Genomic DNA, 26,718 nt, shown 5'->3' on the forward strand with positions numbered 1-26,718 from the left:
AGGTTATCAACCCCTAGACATTAATTGCTTAGACTAGCAAATCGGGATGCTCCATTATGATCCCGCATAAATTAAGGGTCTTCTTTTGATCAGGGCTTGCTTTAGCGCGTGAAAATCCTTTCGTATTCGTCCCTCTGCATAAATAACTGATGTAGTGGCACGGGCATAACCTATATTAGTGTGACTAGCCCCAATAAACATATATGTACATAGTAGAAAGATCAGAGAGAGGCAATTTTCATCCAATTATTTCTCCGAAGTTGTGCACTTATCATGATAGATAGTTGACGGGGTCCTCCCGGTTGGTTGGGGGAAGGCCCTTTTTCTTAAATCATCATCATATTACACACACTATAGGTAGTAAGTACGTAGTGGGATTCCTTGCTGCTCTTATCAGTATATTTCATTGGCTAAATATAAATGAGGTAATATCAGGCAGAGTTACGCTACTAGTATCCTTCTGTATAATCCGTGTTCTTACGAATAATCATCTTCGTACTTTCGGTACTTCCAACACTGCTCGCATCATGGCCGCTGATTTTCCGCCTTGTAGCCTCAACTAAAGAACCGTGTTCTACTCCAGTGCCCATATATCCTTCATATCTTTCCTCGAGGACGGCTGATGTATCTGAGCGGGGGGCACTGTTACCAGCCATGCTACCGCCACCACGTTTTCCGCGTGAAGAGCGTGACATGTCTTTCATGGCGTAGCTATCAACGCTTTTACCTGTGCGAGTTCTACTTCCAGATCCTGCGCCACCACTGCTGCTCAAAAATTCGTCGCCTGCAGTGCCATAATTTGTACTCACGGCGATCATAAACGGCCGCAGACAGAAACCAGTGGATGCAATCAAAGAGTAATGCATCGCGGTTTCGCCCCAGAGGTATGGTTCGATAAAAGCGAGGGTTGGATCGAGTGATTTAGACGCGGGTCCTTCGTAGTGTAAGCGTAACACCGCGAAGATGATGATTCTATCCAATAATTAAGTCAGCTAAAAGCGTCGAGCGGCTTTGCTCAGGTAAAGTACTGACAGTAAACGCGAGCAAAATGCAGACATGATAACAATCTTCCGATCCAGAGAAGTTCTAACATCGTACACTATGGCAATAGCGAGTGCAGGCCACGCGACTTCGGTGATGATGTCCAAGAAAGTGATAAACCGCCATCGAGCAAGCTTGAGTCAATGACCTGTTATTTGAAGCACTAAATTGAAAGATATTGGGATGACATACCAGACCCGTACAATGCTCAGCAGCAGGTTCCCAAGGCTTGTTAAACTCACAGTCAACAGTAATGAGTAAAACAGATGCCACCAGCCATACCGTGCAAACGCCGCCTACAACCCATGTCGCGAGGTTATGTTTTCTTTGCGGCGTCAATTGCAGTAAAATAGCCACGACGGATATTTTGGCAAGGTACTGAGTGATGATGTACAAGACGTCACTGGCGACAAGCATCTTCAATCGTGCATCTATCAGTTTTTGGTTCTTTCTGTTTTTCGTCAGAGTATTAAGGGCGTGGGAGAAAATAGACATACGTTCTGAATACGCACAACAGCGTCAGACTTTATTAACTCTATCGATGTGCCGAATCCATAATGGGCGGCCAGTAGGATTATGATCGACTGTATCAAAGCTATAACCTGCGGGAATCCTCATTAGAATAAAAATAGAGCCATTTGATTCTAAAAAGGCCAATCAAAAAACATCCGACATACCGAGGACGCCGCCAATATCCAGTCAGCAATGCCAAAGCCAGAAGTCAATGCAAATCGCACGTAAAGTCGGATCAACCAGCACACCAAGGAGATGGCTACGCCAAGTGCTGTAGTAATTATGATCCACGCGCCATGATGTTGGTCATCGACAACCTCGAAAGGTGGTGACTGTCCCGGCGGGACAACAACATAAGACATTTTATAAGGATGTGCGGTGTTAAGTCGTCATACCGTCGAGCATTAGCGAGATGTATGCCAGCAAGACACTTATATAAGAAAAAGGTCCAAGGGGAGGATCATCGAATCCTGTCCATAAGGCTATGTGATAAAGAGCTCAACATGAGTCCCTCTCTCTGATACATTGGGCATGAAGGACGATCCCAGCCTCTTCCGCCTTCGGATTGGTTATTGCCTAGGAGATCAAATTGATTGGTATAATTTTGGGGAAATCATCTCTACACGGAGTTTGACCTCAACAGTACTTGAATTATATGCACATATGTTGTTTTATTTACACGCAGACGCTAACCCAGGGTTGAGCATTCTCGAGTCTTGGACTGATATTTATTACGAGCGAACCCTGTGTTCCAGAAATTCTTTCTCCTTTCTCCTTTCTATTACCGGTCCCTGCAAGCTGATAAGAACAGAAGAGGCAAGCCCAGAGCCGGAATGCAATGTCTGGACTTTCGACCCTTGAAATACTCAAACACCATGCGTTAGAACTAAATCAGGTGAGCCAGTGATATCCTATATTGGCTCTCGGACTTGAAAAAGCGAAAGCCGAAAACGTAGATATAAAATTTGATTGCGCTACCTGCGGTGTTGCATTATTTCTCTCTGTTTTGGTAAGAGTGAGGCTACCTGCTGATCCTTCCCTCCTTCGATAGCTCTCGCCAATCGCTCGACATTCTTTCTTTTTTTTTTGTCTTGCGTGATACAACTTCTCACTTACAACTTTCTTGGTACAGTCAGAGCGACTCATCAGCATTATACTCAGAGAAAAAAAAAACTTGGAGGACATGGAGGCTTCGAAAAGTGCTGCCTGGATGCAGACCGATGCGGAGGAGGTGAATAAGTACCATGTGCCAGCCAAATACCTGGGAAATGGGGCGGATAAGCGTGATATGACTGCCCTAGGAAGAGAGCAGGTGCTACGGGTAAAACCATCTTCCAAAGAAGAAAATAAAAGGAATTGATTCATGTAGAGCTGATAAGAGAGTGGTCTGCAGAGAAACTTTGGATTCACCTCGATTCTGGGCTTTGGTTGCACTCTTATTGCAACATGGGAGGTTATCCTTACGTAGGTTCTTTTTGAATTTGTTCTCACTTCAAGTGTTCCTTTGCTAATACAGATCATAGTCTTCTCACAATTGGTCTTACTGATGGAGGCACTGCTGGATTAATTTGGGGATTTGTCATTGTATGTGTCGGCTTCTTGCTTGTTTTTGCAAGTTTGGCAGAGATGGCATCAATGTGAGTTGGATAGTGCATAATTATGTTTCCAGTGATAACTATCACTGATAATGAGCATGATTACAGGGCTCCCACTTCAGGAGGACAATACCACTGGGTATCTGAATTCGCGCCAAAAAGTTGTCAAAAGTTCCTCAGTTATGTCACGGGTTTGTCTACTCATCCTCAGACGAAAACAATCTTAACAAATCAATAACTAGGATGGCTCTGCGCAACTGGCTGGCAATGCGCTATTGTGTCAATTGCATTTCTGGCAGGCACCATTATCCAAGGCTTGATCGTACTCAACGACGAATCCTACGTATTTCAGCGATGGCACGGCACTCTTTTGGTCATTGCCATCACCGCGTTCTCCGTCTTCTTCAACACATTCTTGGCAAAAAGACTACCAATGGTGGAGGCCCTCATTCTGATTCTACATATCGTCGGCCTTTTTGCCATCATCATTCCTCTCTGGGTCATGGCTCCGCGTGCATCTGCCAAGTCCGTTTTTACGCAATTTAACAACGATGGAGGTTGGAACAGTCTTGGTTCCTCGACCTTGGTCGGATTTTCCGGAACAATTACTGCCATGATTGGTTATGACTGCGCTGTGCATATGTGTATATATCCATCCCCCGTCATGTATGAAAGCATCATTTGGAGGACGTTGGCTAACAGTATCTGAACAGCCGAAGAAATCAGGAATGCCAGCGAAACCCTTCCCAGGGCCATGATGAGCGCGGTTGTCGTTAATTCTGTCCTTGGTTTTGCAATGCTGGTTACGATATGTTTCACACTGGGCGACATTAACAGTATCTTAGCCTCGCCTACTGGATACCCTTTTATCCAGGTGTTTTTCAATAGCACAGGCAGCTACGCAGGCACAAATGTCATGACTGCAATATTGATTGTGACGTTAACCGCTAGTACAATCACCGAAGTAGCCACTGCATCTCGTCAGCTATGGTCCTTTGCTCGTGATAATGGTGTGCCATTCGGCGAATTCTTCAGCCACGTAAGCTGGAATCTGTACTCTCAGTCGAGGCACACTATATTAATCAGTAAAACAGGTCAATCCCGGGTGGAATATTCCGTTGAATTCGGTTCTTGTCTCCCTCGCCATCACTGCCCTGCTCTCTTTGATCAACATTGGCTCAACAGCTGCGTTGACTGCCATTGTTTCGTTGACCATTACATCTTTGATGTCATCTTACATCATCTCTATCAGCTGCCTTCTTCTGAAGCGCATCCGTGGCGAATCACTGCCTGAACATCGTTGGTCACTAGGTAAATGGGGTATGGCTATCAACATCGCTGCTCTCGCGTACTTGTGGCCGGTGTTTGTTTTTGCATTTTTCCCTCTCACGAGCACAGTCACGCCTTCCACCATGAATTGGAGTGCTGTCATGTATGTGGGCGTCATCTTTTTTGCCACTGCTTACTACTGGCTAGGAGGCAGACACAAATTTGTGGCACCGGTCGCCTTGGTGAAGAGAGAACAATGACACTACGTTTCGTTTAGCTCCCCCCGTCGAGTGAGAGCTCGACGGAGTAGCAGCCTGTATGCAATGAATAGACAGTTTGTAGTAAATCCAGTCTTTCTCTTTGGTACATCTAAATATCAAATCTACCCTATCAAGAACGAATTCTCGGAATTTGTGACATTTTTTCTGGAATCAACAAGCCTGATACGTGCTGAGTTTACTTTTTTGCCCCTGAACCGACATGCGGCGATAGCACGAATTCGTCGTGAGTCTAGAATCGGCCAATGCAAGACTCATATTATGTGAAAAAGCCACAAATCCGTATCCTTGTATCCTTTATTCTGTATTCGGCAAGCCGGAAATGCAGGGAACAGTTTCGGAAAATCGGTTTGGCCAGGATATGCCTAGTCTCAGAAACACCGAACAGATAGGAATTGGTAGGAATAAGTGGGAAATAGGGCCTGATCCTGCATTAGCGCCCTTCATATCCATGAGGGACGAAAGTATCCAGTCGGAGACATCAAAGATAGATACGATAGGAACCCCGAACCCCTCCACTTGATTTGAAAGTGCTGCTTTGTTACATAGGAGCATCCAAAACACCGGCAAGATGTTATCATCGTCAATTTCAATTGCTATAATCATTCTAGTCGTTGGGCTAATCTATCAATACTTTATTTATCCATATTTCTTCTCGCCACTCTCTAAAGTCCCGAATGCCCACCTTACATCCCCAATCACATCCCTGTGGATGTCGCATAAGCGCAAGACAGGGAACGAGATAAAAACGATCTATTCCCTTCACCAGCGATACGGCCCTGTGGTACGCCTGGGTCCCCACGAGCTCAGTGTGAACTCTATCGATGGCCTGCGAACCGTCTACACCGGCGGCTTTGAGAAAACCTCATGGTACAGGGATATCTTTGTCAACTTTGGCACCGACAATCTGGTCAGCACCCAGGAACACAAGCCGCATTCCATCCAGAAGCGCATGCTCAGCAACGTCTACTCCAAGTCGTATCTGCAAAACTCACCAGACCTACAGAGAGTCTCGTCTATTATCGTCGCAGATCGATTTCTACCCCTTTTGACCAAATTAGCACAGAGCCGGGAGGCGATCAATGTACTCCCTTTATTACAAGGGCTTGGCCAGGATTTCACTTCGGCATATCTATTTGGCTCGAAGTATGGGACGGACTTTATCCACGACGTCGCCAAGCGAGAACATTGGCTTGACATGTACGAGAGATTCAAAGTTTCGCATCCCAAGGAACGTAGTTTTGGCGAGTTTGAGCAATGGTGTCTTGCACTATGCGATAAAGTCAGTTATGATCTGAATGAGAAAAGAGCAAGAAACGATCAAGAAACTCAGCCAGTGGTGTATGCACAATTATATCGCTGTCTGGAGAATAATCACGAGCGTTGGGAAAGAAAAAGGCTCGTACTAGCTTCGGAAATGCTTGATCATCTTATTGCTGGACATGAAACATCAGGAATCACATTCACCTACACGTTGTGGGAGTTATCGCAACGCCCCGCCCTTCAAGCACATCTCCGAGCGGAACTCTTAGGCCTTTCGCCGACTCTGAGAAACACATCACCAGAGAGACAGAAAGAGAAGGAGACAGAAGGTGCACTACCATCTGCACAGTCCTTGAATAGTCTGCCTCTTCTAGACTCCATAATCCGAGAAACGCTACGGCTACATACACCAGTTCCGGGTCCACAACCTCGTGTTGTTCCCTCCTCCTCTCAGTCGGTAACCATTGGAGGTTATACAAATATTCCAGGCGGCACAATTGTCAGCAGCTCTGCGTTTTCTCTGCATCGTATAGCGGATGTCTATCCTAATCCAGATGAATGGCTCCCCGAACGCTGGCTCAATCCAGATAGAGGCAATTCTGAGGCAATGAAACGCATGTTCTGGGCCTTTGGTAGTGGTGGGAGGATGTGTTTAGGGAATAACTTGGCTCTGCAAGGTACGTCAACCAGCCCTCCGAAGAGCTGTGGGAGAGCACTAATTCAACATCTATTAGTGATTAAACTTGTCGTTGCCGCAATCTACACCAATTTCACCACTTCCATTGTGGATGACGAGGGGATTGAACAAGAGGATAATTATATTGCTCCTCCCAAAGGGCGCAAGTTGGTTCTTCAATTTACATCTGTATCAAAGAGACGGCCTCGTAGTTGACCACTGCAAATCGTGCGTTGTGTGGCGTTGAGTGCAAACGCTTAATCTCAAATATCCATGTTGCTTCTCGTTCTTTACTCTGTAGTGTATGTAATTTGCCGGGTGGTTTTGAACCGTATGTAGCATTCAGACGCTTTGACTGCTCGTTCTGGAGGGACGAGTTATCGAAGTTCTAAGCTTGCGATATTTAAGGGGACGGGGACCCTGCAGGTTGAATAGTGTGAGAAGGCTTGTTGACATATTTTGTACATACTGGTGTAATTGAAACTGAAATAACTCGGAATGAACCTGAGGTATGGGATGCATTGCTGCACAGTCCAAACATAGCCGGCGATACCCGTGGCTGGCAGTTGAACGCAGGAAATCGCGAGGTGATAGGTATGTGAATATCCTTTGGTATATAGAAGAGCTTGTGAATAGAAAAAAAAAGAACGAGATTGTCGCCAACGACAAATGCAAGATGAGGATCACGTTTTGACGCGATCCTTCAAGGGAAGAAGAGTACTCTTGATCATATCAAATGTCTGTATCTCCGTGTACTACCATTGACGTCGGTCGATATTAATGACTATCACTACCACCATTGTAACTTCGGAGAGGTTTTGTCCCATGCTTGATTATTTTATAGGCAGATTGTGGGCGATGGGAACAAAGCCTGGGCTCTTGTCAACAACCACGACATTAATTTACCTGGCCAAAATCATCAACGACGCAAGGAAAGCGTGATCATTGGAGCCTTCTTCTACTCATTTCTATTTTTTAACGGTTAATATGTTTATTACTACCGGCTGATTTATATTAGCAATATCCTGAGAGCCTCAGACGGCGACACATCTCAGGGTTACTACGGTTTCCATGTTCAACGGTGAAATCATTGTTGACTAGACAATTTCATGTCTTCGAGATTGACGTAGACTTATTGATCAACATTGCCTTTGAATTAACCCCAGACATCATCCCTTCTATGAAGAACCTAGTGAAAAGTATGTCCAGTTAGCTATACAGATACCTTCGCAGTACGCCCAACTACCCGATTAGGACGAGTCACGCCTGCACTTACATGACTGATCTGCAAAGTACTAAGTAATAGCATGCAATCCTGAGTCGCTATTAGTCTTGAATATCAGTGGCTATGTTTCTCCATTTGTTAGATGTCACATCCGATCAAACAAACCCTGCACGGCTGTAGTTAGTAAGCCACCTGTTTCCTCCTATAGAATAGCACGAAGCAGCATCGTGGCGTCTTCCATGGGAGAATAGAGCAAACCCAGGGTATCGATTATATGAGCCTTCAAGCACGATATATTCGACAGTTGTGGCACGATGCTCCTGTTGCGGCAAGGCGATGGAGCATTTGATATGGAGGTGGAGTCTCTTTGGTCCACCTCAACCCTAAGCCTCACAATATTAATGCGCGCTAATTCGAGACCCCAGATCATGATGTTTCGTCTCCCCAGAAATAGTATTGTATATCGAAAATTCCGTTCTCCTCAAAAGTGCTCATCCGATATCGGTCTCGAATCCTTGCAGAAACATTCCAAACCCTTGTCCTCTTGCTGTCATCATCGATCCGAGCCCTTCCATTCGGACCGATGTATTAATAATCATCCCACTCCGTCGGAGACAAAGAGCATCTACTTTTAACTCCGTACATAACCCCCTCGCAGAAACAACGCCCTGGACCTTTGAATTAGAATTACAAACATTTCCAGCCGGTACCAAAGCGACTTGATGCTGCCTTATTCTGGCAAAAGGCCGACGACAAGACTACTTACCATTCAAAGCTCCCAACTTATTCATTTCGCCAGAACAATGACAAATTTTACTATCGATATCACTTCGGACACTGTGTGCCCGGTACGACCCCTTCACGCGCTAGTAAATTTTTCGCAAAGGACACAACTGATCTTATAATTACAGTGGTGCTACGTAGGCGTATCCCGCCTCGAACGCGCCATCAAAGAACACACCAAACTTCATCCCGGCGACACGTTCGACCTAAAATGGCGCACATTCTACCTCAACCCCAACGCAGCGCCTTACCCCGGCGTCAATAAACTCCAATTATACGAGTCGCGCTTCGGTGGACCAGGGCCTGTGCAAGGTCTAATGGCCCGACTTCGCGCAGTGGGCGCTCCGGAAGGGATCAATTTTGCATTTGGAGGGAACACGGGTTCGTCGAAGGATTCGCATCGACTTTTGTATCAGGTGGGACAACAGTATGGAGGAGAGAAACAGACCCTCGTCGCAAAAGCGTTGTTCAAGAGTTATTTCGAGAAAGAGGAAAATGTGACGGATAAGAAGGTCTTGTTGCAAGCTGCGTTGGACTCAGGCGCAGGGTTGTCGGAGAAGGAGGTGAAGGGGTGGTTGGATTCGGATGCTGGGCGTGCGGAGGTGGATAAGGAAGCTGATGAGGCAAGAGCAAATTGGATTCAGGGGGTGCCGCATTTTTTGATTCAGGGACAATATGCTGTTGAGGGTGCGGAGGATCCGGAGCAGTTTTTGAGAGTTTTTAGTGCCATCAAGAACGCGCAGTAGAATCTACATAGCTCTTCTGGTCCTTGAAGTTATGGCTGTATGATCTTCAATTAGTTGTGTATATCGTGGGATTATCTATTGAGGGATGGTTTTGAGGTTATTGCTTGAATGTTTCTAACATTATCTCATGTTTACTTTTGGAAAACTCGCTGCACGGGTTTATTCTGGTATACTAAATATTAACCAACTAATGGTGAGAGTTTCAGCATTCCTATTACCCCGAGACTCGTCAGATATAGATAGATGAGTTGACCGTATGAGACGGGATCGATTGTAGGATGACAATCTATCTTTTATCTTAATCTATGACCTGAAACGTTTCAGAGGACTTTTTCTTGGTGGCTGTGTTTGCCAGTGTAATACGCGCAGACTTTTATAAATGATTGGCATTCTTTGGGACTTAATAATCATTACCAAATGATGTAGTCTCTGGACGATTGATCACTCGCTTATCAACCGTAAAAACCCTTCCACTGCCGTCTTCGGTCCATCAGGGACAATAAACTGTTTTGACGTTGGTACGAGTTTGAACTTTTGGTTGACAAAATCAGTAGCATCAGCTTGCACAGGTTGAATCCACGTCCAGCTGCCTTCTGCCGGGGCGTCGATCGGGAGTGTTGCAGTAGGAGACGCAACGCTCAAAGATGTAGGTTTGATTTCCGTAGACGTCAAGTCTGGAGGAGTGCTCGTGGGCAGATCACTTGGAATCAACAAAGGACCTACACGGATAAACGTCTCCATCTTCTTCAAAGCACTATCCAAAGCCCAAGGTGGTATGCTTAGGGAGGTTGTTGGCAAGATCCCTGAAAATCCGTTGATACTTTGGAAAGGATCGACCAGAGCGCCGAATATGCGGAGTTTCCGGTGATGTTCGGCGGCAAATTCTTCTATCTTGGCCGAACCATACTGCATTGGGTCAATCCAATAAGGTGTGAATGGTATGTTTTCTGCTCGCACAACTTGTGAGACAGGTTTGGCTTCGGAAACAGTAGATCCAGAAGATGGGGTGTTGATGACGGAGGAAGTGGAGGAAGCGGAGGACGGTAGGTTTGCAGTTTCAGCAACATTCCCCGTCAAGGTGGTCTGTGACGGCGATACTACACCCTTTCGTCTCCGTAGTCCTCTTTTCACTCCATTAAGACCATAGGTTGTATGAACCTCATTAAAAGTGAAGCTAGATCCCTTATCAGAGGCCTCTCCGTCTTCAAGAAAGTAAGCAACCAATCCATCATGTAAGCTCATCTGGTCTCCAAGTTTCAGGTCGAACTTATAGTCAAAAATGCCCATGTCTTGTTGAGTTCTAGAATCAGATTGATCCACCATTGGCATTGTGGCTAATTCTAACGACCATCCCATAGAGACAAGCGCAAGTGGTCGTCCTATCAATGCTGGCAGGAAATCAGCCAATGTGCTTGGGGCATGGTGAATATGCTCGTTCGCGTCGACTACCATGTTCCACACTTTGTGAAGAAATTCATTTGAAGATGAAAGTCTCTCCATAAACGCAGCGAGTTCTGGATTGGATACAGTTGGCACGGCGTGCGTGCTATCTGCATCGGGGTTCAACCACAAGCCTTTGTTCGTCGGAGAACCGACAAGAATCTCGCCGCAGAGAGTTCCGTCACCTTGAAAGACCTGTAGACTATCATCCTGGAAATTACAAACGACCCAGCCCCAGATGGGATTTTCCCATTCTAAGAGTGATCGCCAGGATCCGTTCGTCTTTGAAGGCGCATCGCTTTTTTGTCCAGCCTCTTGTTTTCCGTATTCTTGCACAACGAAGGTAGCATTGAATCTTATATTTTGGTTAACTCGCGGTCCGAGCTGGAAAAACTGACTCCGACCTTCTGGTTCTGGAAGTGCGGTATTCGCAAATACTCGCCCAGCAAGATGGCTGCGTTGACAGGCCATATCCTCGCTAACACTGGGATATATTGGACGAAAGGGCTGTCCAGGCCGTGGATCAAATGCACAGACGACCTGACCGAACTTGTCAACAATATTGAGCTTGGTGAATCGGACTTGACCGTGTGTGACGGGTCGAAATAGCTGCCCATCTTTGCTGCGGGAAACACCCTTGAACAGGCAACAGGCTCGTGTAGGGGGTGACATCTGCACCAACACCAGTCACAAGTGAATTAACCACCACTGCTCGATCATTAGACGATAAGTAGGGGAAAAGGATTGAAAGCCAGGAAGAAATTTGATCACTCTCCGCTGGACTTGCCGTCGCGTGTGTACCACGAACAAGCGTCAACAGGTGATCACCTATTCCCTCTAACTCTGCTGACAAAGTACTATCGAGGCTAGCCACAGCGTCACGGATGTCCTTTTCTCCTTGATCACCTAATATATCTTTTAGGTTGTCTGGACTGGATCGTCGAATGACCTGATCGACTAAAGTGCTGAGTGACCTTTGGCCCTCGGGGAAGATTGCACTTCGTCCACTTAATCCGCGACGAGACGTGGTTATCTTTGGGTCGCCTGTGATCTTTGCATCCCGTTTAATGCCATATTTCACTGTACCATTACCGGTCTCTTGGAGCTTCCAGTGCTCAATAGGAATATGAAAGTAATCTGCCTCCCATTCAATGAAAAGAGGGAACCATGCCTGAGCAGATTGGGCGTTGTTTCGTTCAGCAGACGCAGTGGTGCCTTTTTCCACCTCGAGGCGCAGCCAATCGTGCCTCAAATCATCAACGCATCCATGGACCCAGGAAGGGAGGGTGGTTAACTTTCCTTGAAATATTTGCCACGCTTCATCATTCTGGGGTACTTGCTTCCTCGAATCCGAAAGTTCGGTATTCAGTTGCACAGTGATGTTATCGGCCGTGAAGTCATCCGGCCAGGAAGACTCCATTTCCGATAAGAGTATAGTCGGGTCTCTTGTACTAAAAAACCGTGCTGCGGGCGCCTGAATTGTGCGAGGGCCGTGCTTTCTCAATTCTCCTATATGTGCGGCTAGTGTCACCAAAATACCAGACTTTCCATCACCCCGATTAAGTTTCATGAGGTCACCCAGTATTCTGCGCAACCGGCTGCGAGTTTCGTTCAAATGAGTTTTGTACCACGATCGCATGCTGTGGAATCCGTCATCAAGTTCGTCACTTGTGGAAGCATTGGAATCTCCGTAACCAGCCGCGCGGGCTTTCCACCATTCACAGAAAAGCAGGTGTTGTAGAAGATGATAGTGTCTGGTGGCTGAATCCAGAAGTTTCTGGGTAGAGTTGAGATCGTGCAGCATCTGAAGCGTTTCGGCTGGTGGCTTATTGTCGCTGTCAAGCTTTGTAGCTATTTGGGCAGATGGGCTTGTCTTTGGATTGGTCGTTGATTTTGGAGACGTGGGTTTCGCTTGCGTGACAGTAGGCTGTGAGGATGATGATGATATGGAAGACATGCTGTCGGCAGTCTTCTTTGTATTGGAGACTTTCTTTAGCTTCCAGGTATGTCCTCCATGCGCTGGTCTGTAGTGGCTGGCTTTCTGTTGCGCTCCCTGACTCGAATCGGACCCATCGTCACTGGGGTTGGCAGCTAAGATTTCAAGGTGCTTGAACGCAGCTGCCAGTTTGGCATCCGCCTTTTTCGGGTCTGCCGGTGACAGATACGAAGCTGTTAAAGCATCTAGAAGGTCAGTCCCCACCGCAACTGGATGAAGGCGAGCAAAATGCTCTGCAACTTCATCGGCAGGKATTTTCCTAGGAGCTTGCTTCAACGACCATACTACATGGTCAGCTCTCCCATGACAGAGAGAACGGATACGACTATCCTTTGGCTGACTTTTAAGCCAATCCACTTGCTCCTCTGACCTTAACTTCATGCCATGAGTTGAAAGTAACGCGCTATTACTTGACACTTCCCCGTTGGCCAGAGGATCATGTTGCTCAAGTCCATGATAACCAAGAACAAGATACGATATATCGGCACTTTCTAGTGTGCACATAGTATTATTTTCCACGGAATAATAAGTCAGATCGTCATGCATGGCAAACACATTCATGCAGTGATGCTGAAAGTCGGTAAACAGCGGGTTGGCCGAGTCGGCAATCGTCAGAGGAATATGAAAACTCTGAGGATCTACAGCAGCTGGGTCCCAAACACCTTGCCAATCTTCTAGGTGATACTTCGCGCCGAGGAATACTCCATGCTGAGCATTGGTGGTACCCTGGTGGTCCACGAATGGCGCAGCCTCGGTATCAAGGTCGAGAACGGCGAACTCTTCACGATCGAGGCGGCGCACCCGATTGCTTTCTATAACAAAAGCCGAGAATTGGGCATACGTTGCTTGTGCTGGAGTGGACGTGTGTATGCGTCGAATCACAATCCATCGGTCAGGTACGGCGACAAACTACAGCAACTGTCAGCCCTTCTGGATAGTCATTATGGACCAGGAAAATCAGTCTCACCTCCGTCGACCCCGTCGTGGTTTCTCTCTTCTCTTTCGGGAGGCCTTTCTTTGTGCGCTCTTTCAGGTATGAATCACTAGCCGATTCTGATGCTGCGAGACCTGTGCGAAACGGTTTGGGGATAGTCCAATGTAGATAGACGCCCAAACGGTCACGACGAGATTCACCCGAGTCGAGATCAGATAAACGATCATTGGTCTTCGCGACAGTGGCTGAGCGTAGGTTCAGATGTGGAATCACATCATGTTGAAGACGATCTCCAGGCTCCAGACCGCCATAGTCAGGCAGTGAGAATGGAGCAATAACTGCCTTGCCACTGTTGACGACATGCTCATTAAGGATGAAGGCATCCACGCTCAATGGGATGCACACCGCGAGAGGGGGTTGTTGATGAGCCATGTTGCGCAGGTCTCATCTACTACTGTCATGCTTGCGATCGTATCGCAGTGACAGCCCCTATTAAGTCATCTCGTAGAAAATGATTCTTCAAGAACTCGGCTATCGTGACCAACTATGGGTTTAGGTCAGTGGCGGAATCCTCACGAGCTGAATTGCGCTAACTTAGTCAATGAAACTATTGCTTCAGTGCAGCATCTGTTGATGAAAAGTGGAAGCTCACGAGACAAGTTCTGGTGGGTCGGCGGACTCGGTGCGTTTTGGTATGGTAATGTATGGTAGGTATTGTCGTGACAAAACCGATTCATACACTCCCTACCATCGCCCGAAATATACCAGTTGACCCTTCGTGTCCCTCTTGGTTTCTTTTTCGAAGAGACAAAAATCACTTAGCAAAGACCTATCCTAATTTATAGCAGGCAAATACTATGGCTTCATCGGACGCTGCAGAAACCGACGTTATGGAGCTGCACTCCTTCTTCACGCCCGGGCTACCAGCAACTGGAAAGCCATATACTTTGAAAGTCAAGCAAACCGTGAGCGGTAGGAGTCAAACCCTTACAAAAGAGTCTTGTATGAAGTTTTCTGTCGATGCGCCACGATTCACTCTCCCTGCAGAAGATATTCACTCTATCTACCCTGTCGACGGGGTGGCTGAACAGCCTCGAGTGCTGCCTCATATCATTCTCAACGACCCCCAATTACCATGGGAACGTGTGGGTGTCAAAGATCAACCAGAAGAAAAGAAGAAAGAATATGCCCGTCCTCCATGGATGGCATTGATGGTTTTTACAAACGAAGAGTTGCAGGTAGCACAACTGCCCGGATCGACAGAAAAGGTCCAAAGTTCTTCGACAAGAGCCGTGATCAGTACTGTAGGTCGCCTGGCACAGGCTGACCAGGCACAAAACTCTTTTCGGTGCCCGAACGTAGAGAACACTAGATCCACTGAAGACGCGAGTAGTGTCTCGTACATCCTGTTGAGCAAAGAGCGCTTCCAGACGCTAATTAGCCATCAAGACAACGATGCAGCACTCGTCAACTTGGATCGCTTCCAGTACTTCTCGCACGTTCGAATTGTGAGTGTGGAGGGAAGTTCACATGCTGCTGAATCAACTACTCCGGGAAATCATCCCTTCAGTGTAGTGTTCTCCCATCGGACAGGCCCGGTTGACGTGAAGGAGCCACAGACAGTTTTTGTGCATCTGCTATCACTTGACGGGATTTCTGATAATTTAAAGCAAGTGCCACTTAAGGCAACTGACCAGCAGATAGCGCTGGTGTCATTGTATTCTTGGACATATCGTGTTGCCCCTGCTGACCACACAAACTACCACGAGGTGATGCAAAAGTTGAATGAAACAAAACAGTCATTGCGCCGGCCTGATTCTTTAATTGCCAACTTTCAACCAGCGACAGATCCATCAGTTGCCTGGCTTACTGAGCGATTACGCCATGGATACACTTGGATACGCCATCGAACTTTGAGTGGAGAAGCGACTATGGGACTCTACCGTGGCCCCTTAACGCCCCGATATGTCACACCGGGACGCTGTGAGCCTACTGTCAGTGGAAGAAGCCTCCAGATACTTGATCCACAGGCTGGGGTTATTGATCTGAGTTACAGTATTGCATGGGAGCTGGGACGCAACCTGGCCATTGCAGATAAAGGTTTTACAGCTGCCATGTTACGACTCCGCACCGACATAAGTGCAATGGCGGTAAATGGAGGTAGCCAGAAATCAAAGAATACCTTCCAGGAACTAGGTAGGGCTCGGGATGGTACGCAAGGACCCAGTGAGCAGCTCTACAATGGCGTCTATCGATGGGCGAACATGGTCGTAGATAGAGCCAGCGAAACAAACAAAAGAGATCCGCCAGCGGGTGAAGCAGTTCTTATCAATGCACTTCAAACCGATGTAAGGAAAAACTTGACTCAAATGGCAGCTCAGCAACTTCTTTCCGAAAGGTCAAGCGACGAAAAGCCATGCGCATCAACAGACTGGCTTCTTGTGTTACAGTGGGTGAAGAAGAAGCTTGCACTTCAGGACATTCCATACGTCTATCTTTTCCCGGATCCGGCAGTTCTGCCCATGGAAGCCCTTCGAACATTCTACGTGGACGAAAACTGGACCGATGCCCTCATTGATGGTGCCTTTAGCATTGCCAATCACTCTACTCTTAAAAATGATCCAGTAAAACGGGAGATTCGCCTCAGTATCAACCACTACCTTTCGGGAGCGCAAGAGAAGGCTTCAACCACGGATCTATCGTGGCGGCCACGATGGGGCCTGGTGATGCGCAGTAAGGTTGTCGAGGCCTTTCCGAATCTGCGCATCGCGCGGGCTCTTTCGAAAGAAGGCGGTGCTTCTCAAAACCCAGAAAAACCAGCTACATTTGTCACCTTGGCAGCGGACACCTTGATCTACTATCAACAGGACACACCAGAGGTCGATGATGACGCCGCACTTGTTATTTCACAGCCATTCCACCATCAACGGTTTTCAATTGGTGATGAGCTAGACGATACTATGCTATCTCTTTCGTTCAAACTTTTCGGCCAAGCAGAGGCCGACAAACAGAAAGAAGGGGTTATCAATAAGGCCAACTGGACGAGCAATGGAGGTGACGCCGAATTCAAATGCAAACATACAACTGAAGGACAGAAATGTAAGCATCCACTGCTTCCTCTGAAGCTTAAAAGCATTTACAATTGGGAAACGCGTTGTCTTGATGTGGAGACATTTATAGATGTATGTAAGAAAGTCAATGAGGCGGTGATGGCAGAGACTCGAGATCCAAATACGAAGGAGGATTCGTCGGCTTACATGGGCCTACAATTGAACGATGAGCTACTGATGTTGCGCTTGGCGTATCCCGCAAGAGAAGGGAACAAGGACGCACAGCCCGGGGGACAGAGACGCACATTACATGGATCTTCAGACGATTTGATGGTCGCACAACCCGGCGATAATGCGGACTCCAAGAGAGGTCTGTTGAATGCCCCCCAATTCATCCCGGAGCCTTCAAGTATCAATGCCGAGCTCCTACCACCGGCACAAGGCTTCAATCACGAGCTGCTCGGCCAAGCAGTGGTCACGACCGCCAGAAATGATCCGTCATATAACAACCTGCTCCATCTTACTACTTCTCAATTGACTAAAGTGTGCTATCCAAGACTTCTTCATTCTCGACGTCATTTTCCTGCGGGTGGACGCATCACGCTCGATATAATCTTCTCTATCAATGCCATTCCAGATGTGCGACAGGATATCTATCTCCAATCCCTGACAGTCTACATACCAGTCGGTCGGGTCAACACCAACCTTCTGCAACCTTTGCAGACTCGGCCGCGAATGCAAATGGTTGGTCCCGGGCGATACTGGATCCTGAAGGCAGCACAAGTCACCGGAAAACGCCATCGCCTCAACCTAGACGGCACTTGGACAGCAGCGGGAGACTCTGACCATCATGATCAAAAGTGGCTTGCCATTACTGTATCAGCGGCTCCAAAGCAGAATGCTGACGGAAGTCGTCGGGAGAGACCATTACATCTCATCCGCCATCCACAATTGAGTTTCGTACTGCATGAGATGGAATTGAACTCTTTGCCGTGCGAAAGGATACCGCTATTGGTAGAAGAGCATTATTTCCGCGCGACAGATGATACTCCGAATGTTTATGATACTGCTGGAACTGTGAGGACGGTGGTGGGAGTTACGAAGCAAATGTGCGAATGGAAGTGATGTATGCAAAGTTTTATGACTATGAGAAATGAGTCCTCAATTCGGTAATTAGAGGACTGCTCTATTACTATTTCGCTATTTATCACTCCATATATCCTTGAAAAGAAAGGAAAAATGTGTAAATAAGCTATAAGATGCACATGTGATAGCTGAACAATCGAGTCGCCTAGTGTCTACCTATCAAGTACATAACAAGGTAGTAACAATTTAAGAGAACGTGCGTTCTAATATCAAAGGCCTTGCCATAGGAAAAATTCTAAATTTTCAAACTCTCGAGGCCAATGCATTGGTTTTACAATTTCAACAGTGAAGGCATGGTTGCACGGCATACTAGTCGTTCTTGTCTAAGGAACCATGCCATTTCTTCTTGGTTATTTCAAAAGAATCTTTCTTCCGAAGACCTGGCCGCTTATTCACCAATCCTTTTAACCCCACGTTCTGCGGTATTTCCTCAAATGAAGTATCTTCCATAAAGAAAGCGAACGCCGTACTCACTTTCGTGTACCGTGCAGCTTTTTTCCCGTCTCGGGAAACAGATATGGGCTTTCGAACTTCTATTTGCCTTATATACCCGTTGACAGACTCGTTGGTAATAAAATCAGGGATTATGTACTCGTTGTCGAAGTCAGCAGAGTAACCCCAGGCGTTTAGGCCGTTTGCCACCATTTCCTCTCGACCAGACTTCGGATCAGAGTTCGGATCATCGAAAGATACAGCGAAAAGCTTATCACTTTTCTTGCTTAATTCAGAAAAGTCGGTATCAAGATCGCCGCCATCATCATAAGTCTTCGTTAATTGTCGTGCGGACGGCTTGGTTGTCTGGGGAGTGATTCTGGGCCGGAGCTTTTGCAGTTGCCCTGAGTCATTTGTACTGTTGTTCGTGACGTCGCCGTTGACCTCAGGAAAAGCAGATTGGGGGTTTTGACCTCCACAAATCTGTACCCAGTCTTGTACAAGGCTCACGCGGCCGTCCATCTTGGGGTTGTCTGAATGACGCGTCCAAATGAAGATGGCCTTCCTCGGACCACTACGAGACCAATTCTGATCAACGGGGGAGATAGCCTCCCAAAATTCGCGAAGAACGGTAATGTGAAGTAAAACCTTGATATCCTCGGCTTTAACTCTCATCTTGTAAGTCTGGAGTCCGAATGGGTAGGACTTCATGAATGCTTGTGTTGCATGTGTCGTGGTGTAGCTTTGACAGAACGCAAATGTCGTCAGGAGATGCCAGTTCAAGAACCCTCCTTTTACGTATTGACCTCCGAATTTATCGGTGATCTGCTTGTTCAAGTTCAAATTCCAATTCTTATCGGGATCCAACTTGACCAATTTGCTTTTCGGAAGGTTATGTGACATGTTCAGAGCAACCTTGCTAAGCTTCAACGTTCCATGATGACAGTAGTCATTGATATCGAGGTAATAAGGATGTCGCAGAGTGTATGCAACTTTCTCATCAAACCTCTGGCTGTTATTTGGATCCCTCTTCCTTGCATCCTCCATTTGCCACCAAAAGGCATAGAGAAGGGCAATTATAGTCCAATCTATATCTGTTAGCCCTTATTTTGCAAATGAAAGTGATAGGATGAGTCTCACTTGGGTGACCATATTCATATCCCGCCGATATAATAACTTTGCTGGGCTTCATATTTTCCAACATTGCTGACGGCGTTGAGCTGTGTGAGCCATGATGCGAGGCCTTGACCACACACACATGTGTGTTACCCAACCATGCCGATAGCCTAGACTCGCTTCCTTGAAAACTATCACCACCACCAAAGTAGGAAACGCGGGCTTGATCGTTGTTTGTTTCATGTGCAGGCCAAACGATCAACGACATTATCGAGATGAAATTTTCCAGAGTTGCCGCGCTTGGCTTTGTGACATTCTGGGTATTCTTACGTGAACCCATGACATAACCCTCAGCACCGACACATAGGAAACGCGGTTGAGGATTGTCCATTTCACTTAGCAGGTCCAGCAGTTGTTGGAATGTTATATCCTGATTGTGTATATTTGCTGCGAATAGTCTTTCATTGGGGTTAGATGGAAAGGGGGAGAAAAAATCCACACCGGCCAGGTTCTCGTACCCCTCGCACACGCGGCAAATACGTGGAATCCAATCGTAAATATATTGGCTGCTTTGATTTTTTGTAAATCTTTTCAAATCGCGGTACCAAGTATTGTCATCCTTTTTCTTGAGAAGCAGAAAATCCACAAGATTTGGATCGTCACGATCGTCCAAATTTTTTCTCAGCATCCAATGCCGACCTTTGGGTTTCCCTTTGATTGTCTTGTTCCAGGTTCCATAACCAAAAAATGGGCAGTATAGAGTGGTTAGACACGTAGTGCCCTGATAAATCATGTACTTTGATTGCAAAGGAAGATCCATGTCAAACCTTTGCTGCAAGTCATCGATGATCATCCTTAGGGAACCGGAGTAATGATCTCGGTCCCAATGCGTTACCACCCAAGATGTGAATTTAATTGGGGTGCCAAATGTCTTTTCTAGCTCTTCCAGTGCAACTTTGATGGCATCTGCTGCGTGTTCGCCAGAAAATTTCGTGCCTCCATCATGGCCGCCGTCAACCAACACGGCGCTGACCACTTTCCCACGGGGCTCTGGACCAGCTACTTTTCGAATAGTCTCGTAAGTGTGCTTCACATGAAGCCTTTCTTGCCAGTAGTCTGAGTTACTCTCTGGGCTGTCTTCTAACAACAGATGGATTGAGCAGTCGCCTCCAGGAACGGGGATCTGAAAACTTTCAACGACATAGCGACCGAGGCAGCATTCCTGGGGAGTAGGAACATTTGTCGTGGCCATTTTTTCCCGCGCTCTGTCTGCCCTTTTTTGTTGTTCACCTGCAAGCGACGGGTTAGCACAACTACATAAATAACACGCTCTAGAAGCTCTTCAGGGCTACGTATCGATACTGTAACCAGTCTGTATCCACTAGTACCATTAGTGGATTACCGTACGTTACCGTCGCTTGTAAAAGCTTCAGAAAAACCATTCAGCTCCACTACCCACGACGGAGTAACCGTCGTAATGATCGACAATTTGCTGCGTACCATTTTTCCCGAAATGGTTCAATGTCAGCTATATCTATATTTCGCCCTTCGGAGACTATGTGTGCCTTGATCAGACAACGAAAGAGCGGAGAGACGAGAGAATGGCATCCGCGGTACGAATTCGACCAAGCAACAGTCCCCCGACCGCTGATGAGATCCCTCTCGCTGCCAGTAGCCCCGGGAGCAATTATGTGGCTGCTGTATGGCCATCGCAGGCCTGGGAACTGAGCCAACCTTTAGGGACTATCAGTGTAGGAACACCCTTCACGGTTCTCCTTGCGACAACAGACGTAACATCGTCGTGGTTGTCAGAATTCATCAACACTACGGAGTTGAAACTCACCGGGTCTATACAGGAGGGAAACACCTTGCGAGTCATATCCTTGGGTTGCAATTTAGTGCACCCTGCGCCGAGCAATGGGTTAGCGGTACTTTCGCTCGATTTCTCAACAGTAAGAGATACGGTGCATCGGCAATTCGGTAGTTGGGATGGAGATCAGACTGGCCTTGACGTGTTTGACCATGAAGCTGGTCTTCTCTTCGCTGTCCAAAGTACAGCCACGGCTCAGCCAGTGCCATTTGGTAGCGTAATTGAATTAAGTGGTATTCATATTTCAGCCTGGGCCATGACGTTGCTCGATGCCATCCATTTACGTCTTCGGACCGCCGAACCAGCAACTTCCACGACGTCTTCTTCAACATCAATTACGCCCGCTAGAAATGGACTGTGGGTGTTTCCTGTACAAAGGCGCACTGTATTGCGACTCGAATTCGAACTCGATACTAGCGAACTTCCCAAGGATTTGATTAAATTCCTGCCAGCCCACGCCTTGCAAGACTTAGTTCTAAGTTTTCGAAAAACAGCGCATTTTAGCCTTCTGCGTGACAAGCCAGAAATTGAAGGAGAGCTTTTTCTAGCCAGTCAGATTGTGTTTGAAGTTGACAAGGATCTAAAATCTTCTTTTCAAGACGTCAAGCTTGATTTCTATATCTTGCTCTCCCTCAATGGCACAACATTCAAAATTCACAACGAATGTAAAGTCTCTTTTGAAGACATGGTTCTTGTTATGGGGGAACATCTGGAAAAAGAACTACAAGCAGTGGGGTTGAAGACTGGGTTGGATGAGGTGAAGAGCCGTCTCATAGCTCACTTGACGCATGAGGGTAATAGCGATTTCGACATTCATTGGCGTGAATTTGCCATGACAATTTCAAAGGATACGCTAGTCGGCGTATCCCTATTGCTTGAAGTAGATACACCCTTTGGTGTAGATGAGGGCAAGCAGTCGGCTTTTCTGTTCAGTTTCCAATGGTCGCCCAGAAGTAACAATATCAAGCTTTCTGGTAAATTTTGGCCTGTACCGGCTCCGGAGCACCGAAACACCGAAAAAATGCCCATAGATCGCCGCCTGAATCCTATAGATGAGGGCCATTCCATCATTCAGCCAATGTCCTCCAACGCACAAAGCGTGCTCAACTTGACAAAATTGTACCCGGGTTTTTCACCTGGCAAGCTGCCACATTGGATTCCAGATGAGATCACCCTCCTTGAAGTGACCTTGTCTACAACGGATATTGATTTTACGATTAATCTAAATTCACAGTCCACTCCAGATGACTCACCCGGACTACCTTTTGACGAGGATACCATGTTTTCTATCTCTTTCCATTACACATTGGGCCAGCCAAAGTCAGCCGTGTTGTCCCTCAAAGCCGGTATGAGCTTATATGCACCGGAATCGTTCGTCGATATTGACCCTTGCCTGTTTAATGTTGGTGTTGATTACGAAAATTCCAAATGGACGGTATCTGCTAGCGCAAAAAACGTCCGATCGGCCAACCTACATTCTTTACTTCCCCAAAGCGTTCGAGATAATATTATCAGCATGATGCCCAATGTCTATGTACCAGGTCTTTTTGTTGACTACGCATGGGGTGGACCTGATCCCAGTCAGCTGTCAGTATCCGGGTACCTTGTTATTGGTGGATTGCTCCTGTCAGTCTACTTTCAACACACTAGTGATGGATCCTGGGGACTTGTTGCCAAATTGAATGCAGAACCTTCGAAGGCCGCCGGTGAGAAGACCACGATAAAAGATCTGATTGAAGACATGATGGGCGACGATGCCGAAAGCCTATTACCAGCGTACGTCAACAATGTGGAGGTTCCATTGGATGATCTGGAAGATGATGGCATCACTCTCCATATCATGAAATCAGAGGCAGGTCCCATATTCCTATTTTCTGTGCGTCTCAAGTCTGTTCATTTCGACTTTGTGCAAATTCCCGGTGATGACAAAGATCTGCCTAAGAGACTACTCAGACTATCATTACATGCCTTTCCGGACGTACCTGATATACCACTGGTAGGTAAGGTACCGCAACCTTTTGACCAAGTGAGCTTTGTGTGGAGCAAGTTTGACTTATCATGGGACGAGTTGAAACTTATAAACACAACTTTATTTGATGATGATGAAGATTCCCTTCAAGTCAAACTAAGTAAAGATCCAAAACAAAATCCTATCGCGCTCAAAAAGGGGCTACATTTCATGATATCGATGAATCAAGATGGGAAACCGACAGTCGTGATAGACCATGTTTTTGGCCAGAGCCCACAAAAGACTTTAGAACCCTCAGCCGTCACAGAAAAGGGAGGAGAATCTACTCATGCTGTGGCAACAACTAGCTCATCTACACAGGTCAATGATGAAAGACCAGAAGTTGGCCCCCAGTCGGAGATGGCTCCAATCAAAAAATCACAGAATAGCCTATCAATCACAAATGCGGGCTTGCAAATGACTGGCCATGTTCTAACCATTCATCTAAATGCCACGATAAAGCTTGGACCTATAGAGATGGCTCTTACTGGGTTCGCTTTACATTTAGATCTAACCAATGCAAAATTGCCTCATTTGGACAATATCACGCCCACATTCTCGCTCGATGGTCTCGCTGTTTCGTACGACCGCAGCCCAGTTCATATCTCAGGTCTCTTCTTACATCAGAAGACCGCAAACGCCAATACCTTTGCTGGTGGAGTTGTCATCGGGCTATCAAAGTATACGTTTGCCGCCGTGGGCGCGTATAGCGAGGTGACACCCGATCCTCCACAAAAGCCATTCAAATCATTCTTTGTGTTTGGAGCCATGACTGGACCATTGATGCACTTTGAATTTGGGGAAGTTCGCGGGATTTCTGGGGGCTTCGGATATAACTCATTTGTTACACTCCCTGATGTCTCGGCTGTATCACAGTTCCCTTTCTTATCCATGATGAATTCCGACACTTCAGACCCTCTCACAACGCTACAGTCATTTACTTCCGGAGATACAATAAAATCTCAAACAGATGCACTTTGGCTGGCAGCAGGGTTGAAGCTGCGTATCTTTGAGGTAATTGATGTGAGCGCTGTGGTATCATTGCAGCTGTCACAAGGCGACCCAGTTCTGGCTATATTAGCGGATGCCACCGCAATGGTGCCCCAAAGTGCCAAGTCAGCGGAAGATGCTTTTGCTCTCATTGACTTCGGCGTTGTTGCAACGTTAGATCTCGGCCACGGAACACTCATCGTCCAGGGCCAGATCAACCCTCAGTCATTCGTTCTGAGCCATGCATGCCACCCAACTGGCGGCTTCGCCTTATGCGTTTGGTCTGAGGATTCTGGACATGGAGGCGATCTGGTCTTCAGTGTCGGTGGTTTCCACCCAGCATTTGCCCGGCCTTCTCATTATCCAAATCCTCCGCGAGTAGGAATTTCTTGGATCTTTGATTCTCACATCAGCATCACTGGTGGAGCATATTATGCTATTACTCCAGCTGCTATTATGGCCGGAGGTACCCTGCAAGCCTTGTTCTCTATGGGGTCGCTTTCAGCGCACTTCGATGCACATGCAGACTTTTTAGTAAATTTTGAGCCCTTTCACTACCAGGCCTCGGTTGGTATAATGGCAGGAGTCTCTTATGAGTTAAAGGTATGGTTTATCACTAAAAAGTTTAGTATTGAACTGGCAGCCGATCTGGATATTCATGGTCCTCCAATGGCGGGKGTGGCCCATTTCAGTTTCTGGGTGATGAGTTTTGATGTGTCATTTGGATCATCGCAACCACATGTTGACCCCATAACACTGCAAGCATTCTGGGATATGTTATCAAAGGGAACGCCTGGGAATTCCAACCATATAATGACAATCGAAAGCGGATTGATCCCGTCTATGACTGAAAAGGATGATGGTATAAAAAAAAAGGAACCCATCTCCCTGGTCCGCGGTGGCAGTCTGCAAATAGGGGTCTACTCTCGCATACCCATCAACCGCGCGACTTATCCTGGCATTCAGGATCTGAAAAACGACATTGCTATCTACAACCGTCCAATGCAATTGACCGACACTAAAATGGATTCGAGAATCGATTTCATAATCGAACCTCTGCCGGAATCTGCTTTTTCGCTACAGCCTATTGTAAAAGACGTACCGACATCTATCTGGGGAAACTGTAAGATTTCTATATTCACAGAATTGCATATTTTTCTAACAACGTGGTAAGACAATGTCTCTGAGCAAGCTCTGCTGGTGGGTAACACACCCAAGACAATTTCACATACTATGGGAGTCCGTCTGGTCGCACCGGATGCAATACGGTCCGGGGACAAATTGCCTCAATTGGATTCTGAATTCTTTGGAAAATCATGCGAAATTGACGGTGATCTCCATCTCTCCGAAAAGCCGTACGTCTATTCGCTTCTGAAATTAGACAAGACATTGCACACGGATCCAGTCACAACACCAACTGCCACAGACTCGGCAACGATACCTTCGGTTTCAGCTGACTCCTCCAACAACAATTCTGGCCAGACCTCTCAGGCCCATGAGACATCAGCTGAACAAAAAGTCAAGGACAGTCCACCTACAACTGAGCAACCAAAGAGAGCAACTCCACCCGACGACGCTTTCACTTCAGCCAAGGACGCGTGGAAGGATACGACGCAGCGCTCAGTCGATCTAGGCAAGATACTCCGTGTTTTCGCACTTGAGGTGGCGGACCAGCTCGCCTTTGGAGCGGCACATGCTCCGGGCATGCAACCGAATTCAGGTTGGGCGGAGTTGGAAGCTCTCGCAAAACCGCCAATGCGGTACATTGATCACATGGAAGAGTACTACCTGCAACCGCCTCAGGTACTAGTCTGATGTGACTATTGTGATTAGTTTGAACTACAGAGTCATTCGCCTTCGTTTACTACAACAGATTCAGAGTACAGGGTTTGGGATATTCGGTTAGTAGGGCAATAGCGGTACTTAATGTCGTTGCTATAGCAGTAGTTGGCAAACCTTTGGTGTTTTCAAGCGAGCAGTGCCCCGTTTTCTTGCTACTATAGAATGACTATAGCCGTTTCTTGCTCTTCCCCATACTTGTCATCAGATTCTTCAGCAATATCAGGCGAAGCTAGCTTTAGTAAGTTAAGAAAGAGGAGAACGTTAAGCCACAGCCGTATCGCCCACGAACTCCACCAGCCGAGCTGCGAACACTGTTGGGTCTAGAGCCCGGAGGTGGCTTTGCTAAGACAGCTAAGCTAGAATTTAGTTTGTCTTTTTCAGCATACCCTGACATGGAAGCGGGGCGGGCCTTACCGTTGATACACGTATGTATGAAACGAGAGTATTTCATGGTATTCGTATATTCGTATGTAATTTACCCGCAAGCCCTAATGAGTAAAAGTTG

The 26,718-nt window shown here is 46.8% G+C and overlaps 8 protein-coding genes across 8 annotated transcripts; 5 read left to right on the plus strand and 3 right to left on the minus strand.

Annotated features, from left to right (window-relative positions):
- Window positions 1-449: 449 nt before the first annotated feature.
- Window positions 450-1,916, minus strand: BHQ10_004278 (uncharacterized protein; the record flags this gene model as incomplete). Its single annotated transcript, XM_040876626.1, has 5 exons — window positions 450-972; window positions 1,033-1,175; window positions 1,234-1,458; window positions 1,539-1,643; window positions 1,719-1,916. The coding sequence occupies 5 exons, from the start codon at window positions 1,914-1,916 to the stop codon at window positions 450-452; spliced, it is 1,194 nt and encodes a 397-aa protein (XP_040732782.1).
- An 821-nt stretch (window positions 1,917-2,737) lies between these two features.
- BHQ10_004279 (uncharacterized protein) lies at window positions 2,738-4,678 on the plus strand (the record flags this gene model as incomplete). Its single annotated transcript, XM_040876627.1, has 7 exons — window positions 2,738-2,875; window positions 2,948-3,018; window positions 3,078-3,191; window positions 3,258-3,340; window positions 3,392-3,793; window positions 3,863-4,188; window positions 4,244-4,678. 7 exons carry the CDS (start codon window positions 2,738-2,740, stop codon window positions 4,676-4,678), a joined length of 1,569 nt encoding a protein of 522 aa, XP_040732783.1.
- Window positions 4,679-5,408: 730 nt separating this feature from the next.
- BHQ10_004280 (uncharacterized protein) lies at window positions 5,409-6,851 on the plus strand (the record flags this gene model as incomplete). Its single annotated transcript, XM_040876629.1, has 2 exons — window positions 5,409-6,636; window positions 6,694-6,851. The coding sequence occupies 2 exons, from the start codon at window positions 5,409-5,411 to the stop codon at window positions 6,849-6,851; spliced, it is 1,386 nt and encodes a 461-aa protein (XP_040732784.1).
- A 1,812-nt stretch (window positions 6,852-8,663) lies between these two features.
- BHQ10_004281 (uncharacterized protein) lies at window positions 8,664-9,389 on the plus strand (the record flags this gene model as incomplete). The annotated part of the gene is made up of 2 exons (XM_040876630.1): window positions 8,664-8,708; window positions 8,772-9,389. The coding sequence occupies 2 exons, from the start codon at window positions 8,664-8,666 to the stop codon at window positions 9,387-9,389; spliced, it is 663 nt and encodes a 220-aa protein (XP_040732785.1).
- Window positions 9,390-9,830: 441 nt separating this feature from the next.
- Window positions 9,831-14,191, minus strand: BHQ10_004282 (uncharacterized protein; the record flags this gene model as incomplete). Its single annotated transcript, XM_040876631.1, has 3 exons — window positions 9,831-11,501; window positions 11,779-13,734; window positions 13,793-14,191. 3 exons carry the CDS (start codon window positions 14,189-14,191, stop codon window positions 9,831-9,833), a joined length of 4,026 nt encoding a protein of 1,341 aa, XP_040732786.1.
- A 425-nt stretch (window positions 14,192-14,616) lies between these two features.
- BHQ10_004283 (uncharacterized protein) lies at window positions 14,617-17,934 on the plus strand (the record flags this gene model as incomplete). The annotated part of the gene is made up of 1 exon (XM_040876632.1): window positions 14,617-17,934. The coding sequence occupies one exon, from the start codon at window positions 14,617-14,619 to the stop codon at window positions 17,932-17,934; it is 3,318 nt and encodes a 1,105-aa protein (XP_040732787.1).
- Window positions 17,935-18,264: 330 nt separating this feature from the next.
- BHQ10_004284 (uncharacterized protein) lies at window positions 18,265-20,755 on the minus strand (the record flags this gene model as incomplete). Its single annotated transcript, XM_040876633.1, has 2 exons — window positions 18,265-19,475; window positions 19,528-20,755. The coding sequence occupies 2 exons, from the start codon at window positions 20,753-20,755 to the stop codon at window positions 18,265-18,267; spliced, it is 2,439 nt and encodes an 812-aa protein (XP_040732788.1).
- Window positions 20,756-21,104: 349 nt separating this feature from the next.
- On the plus strand, window positions 21,105-26,186 carry BHQ10_004285 (uncharacterized protein; the record flags this gene model as incomplete). The annotated part of the gene is made up of 3 exons (XM_040876634.1): window positions 21,105-23,373; window positions 23,890-25,494; window positions 25,546-26,186. 3 exons carry the CDS (start codon window positions 21,105-21,107, stop codon window positions 26,184-26,186), a joined length of 4,515 nt encoding a protein of 1,504 aa, XP_040732789.1.
- Between the last annotated feature and the right edge of the window lie 532 nt (window positions 26,187-26,718).

This window comes from Talaromyces amestolkiae (assembly GCF_001896365.1).
Source record: "Talaromyces amestolkiae strain CIB chromosome Unknown scaffold7.1, whole genome shotgun sequence".
Taxonomy (NCBI): Eukaryota; Fungi; Ascomycota; class Eurotiomycetes; order Eurotiales; family Trichocomaceae; genus Talaromyces; species Talaromyces amestolkiae.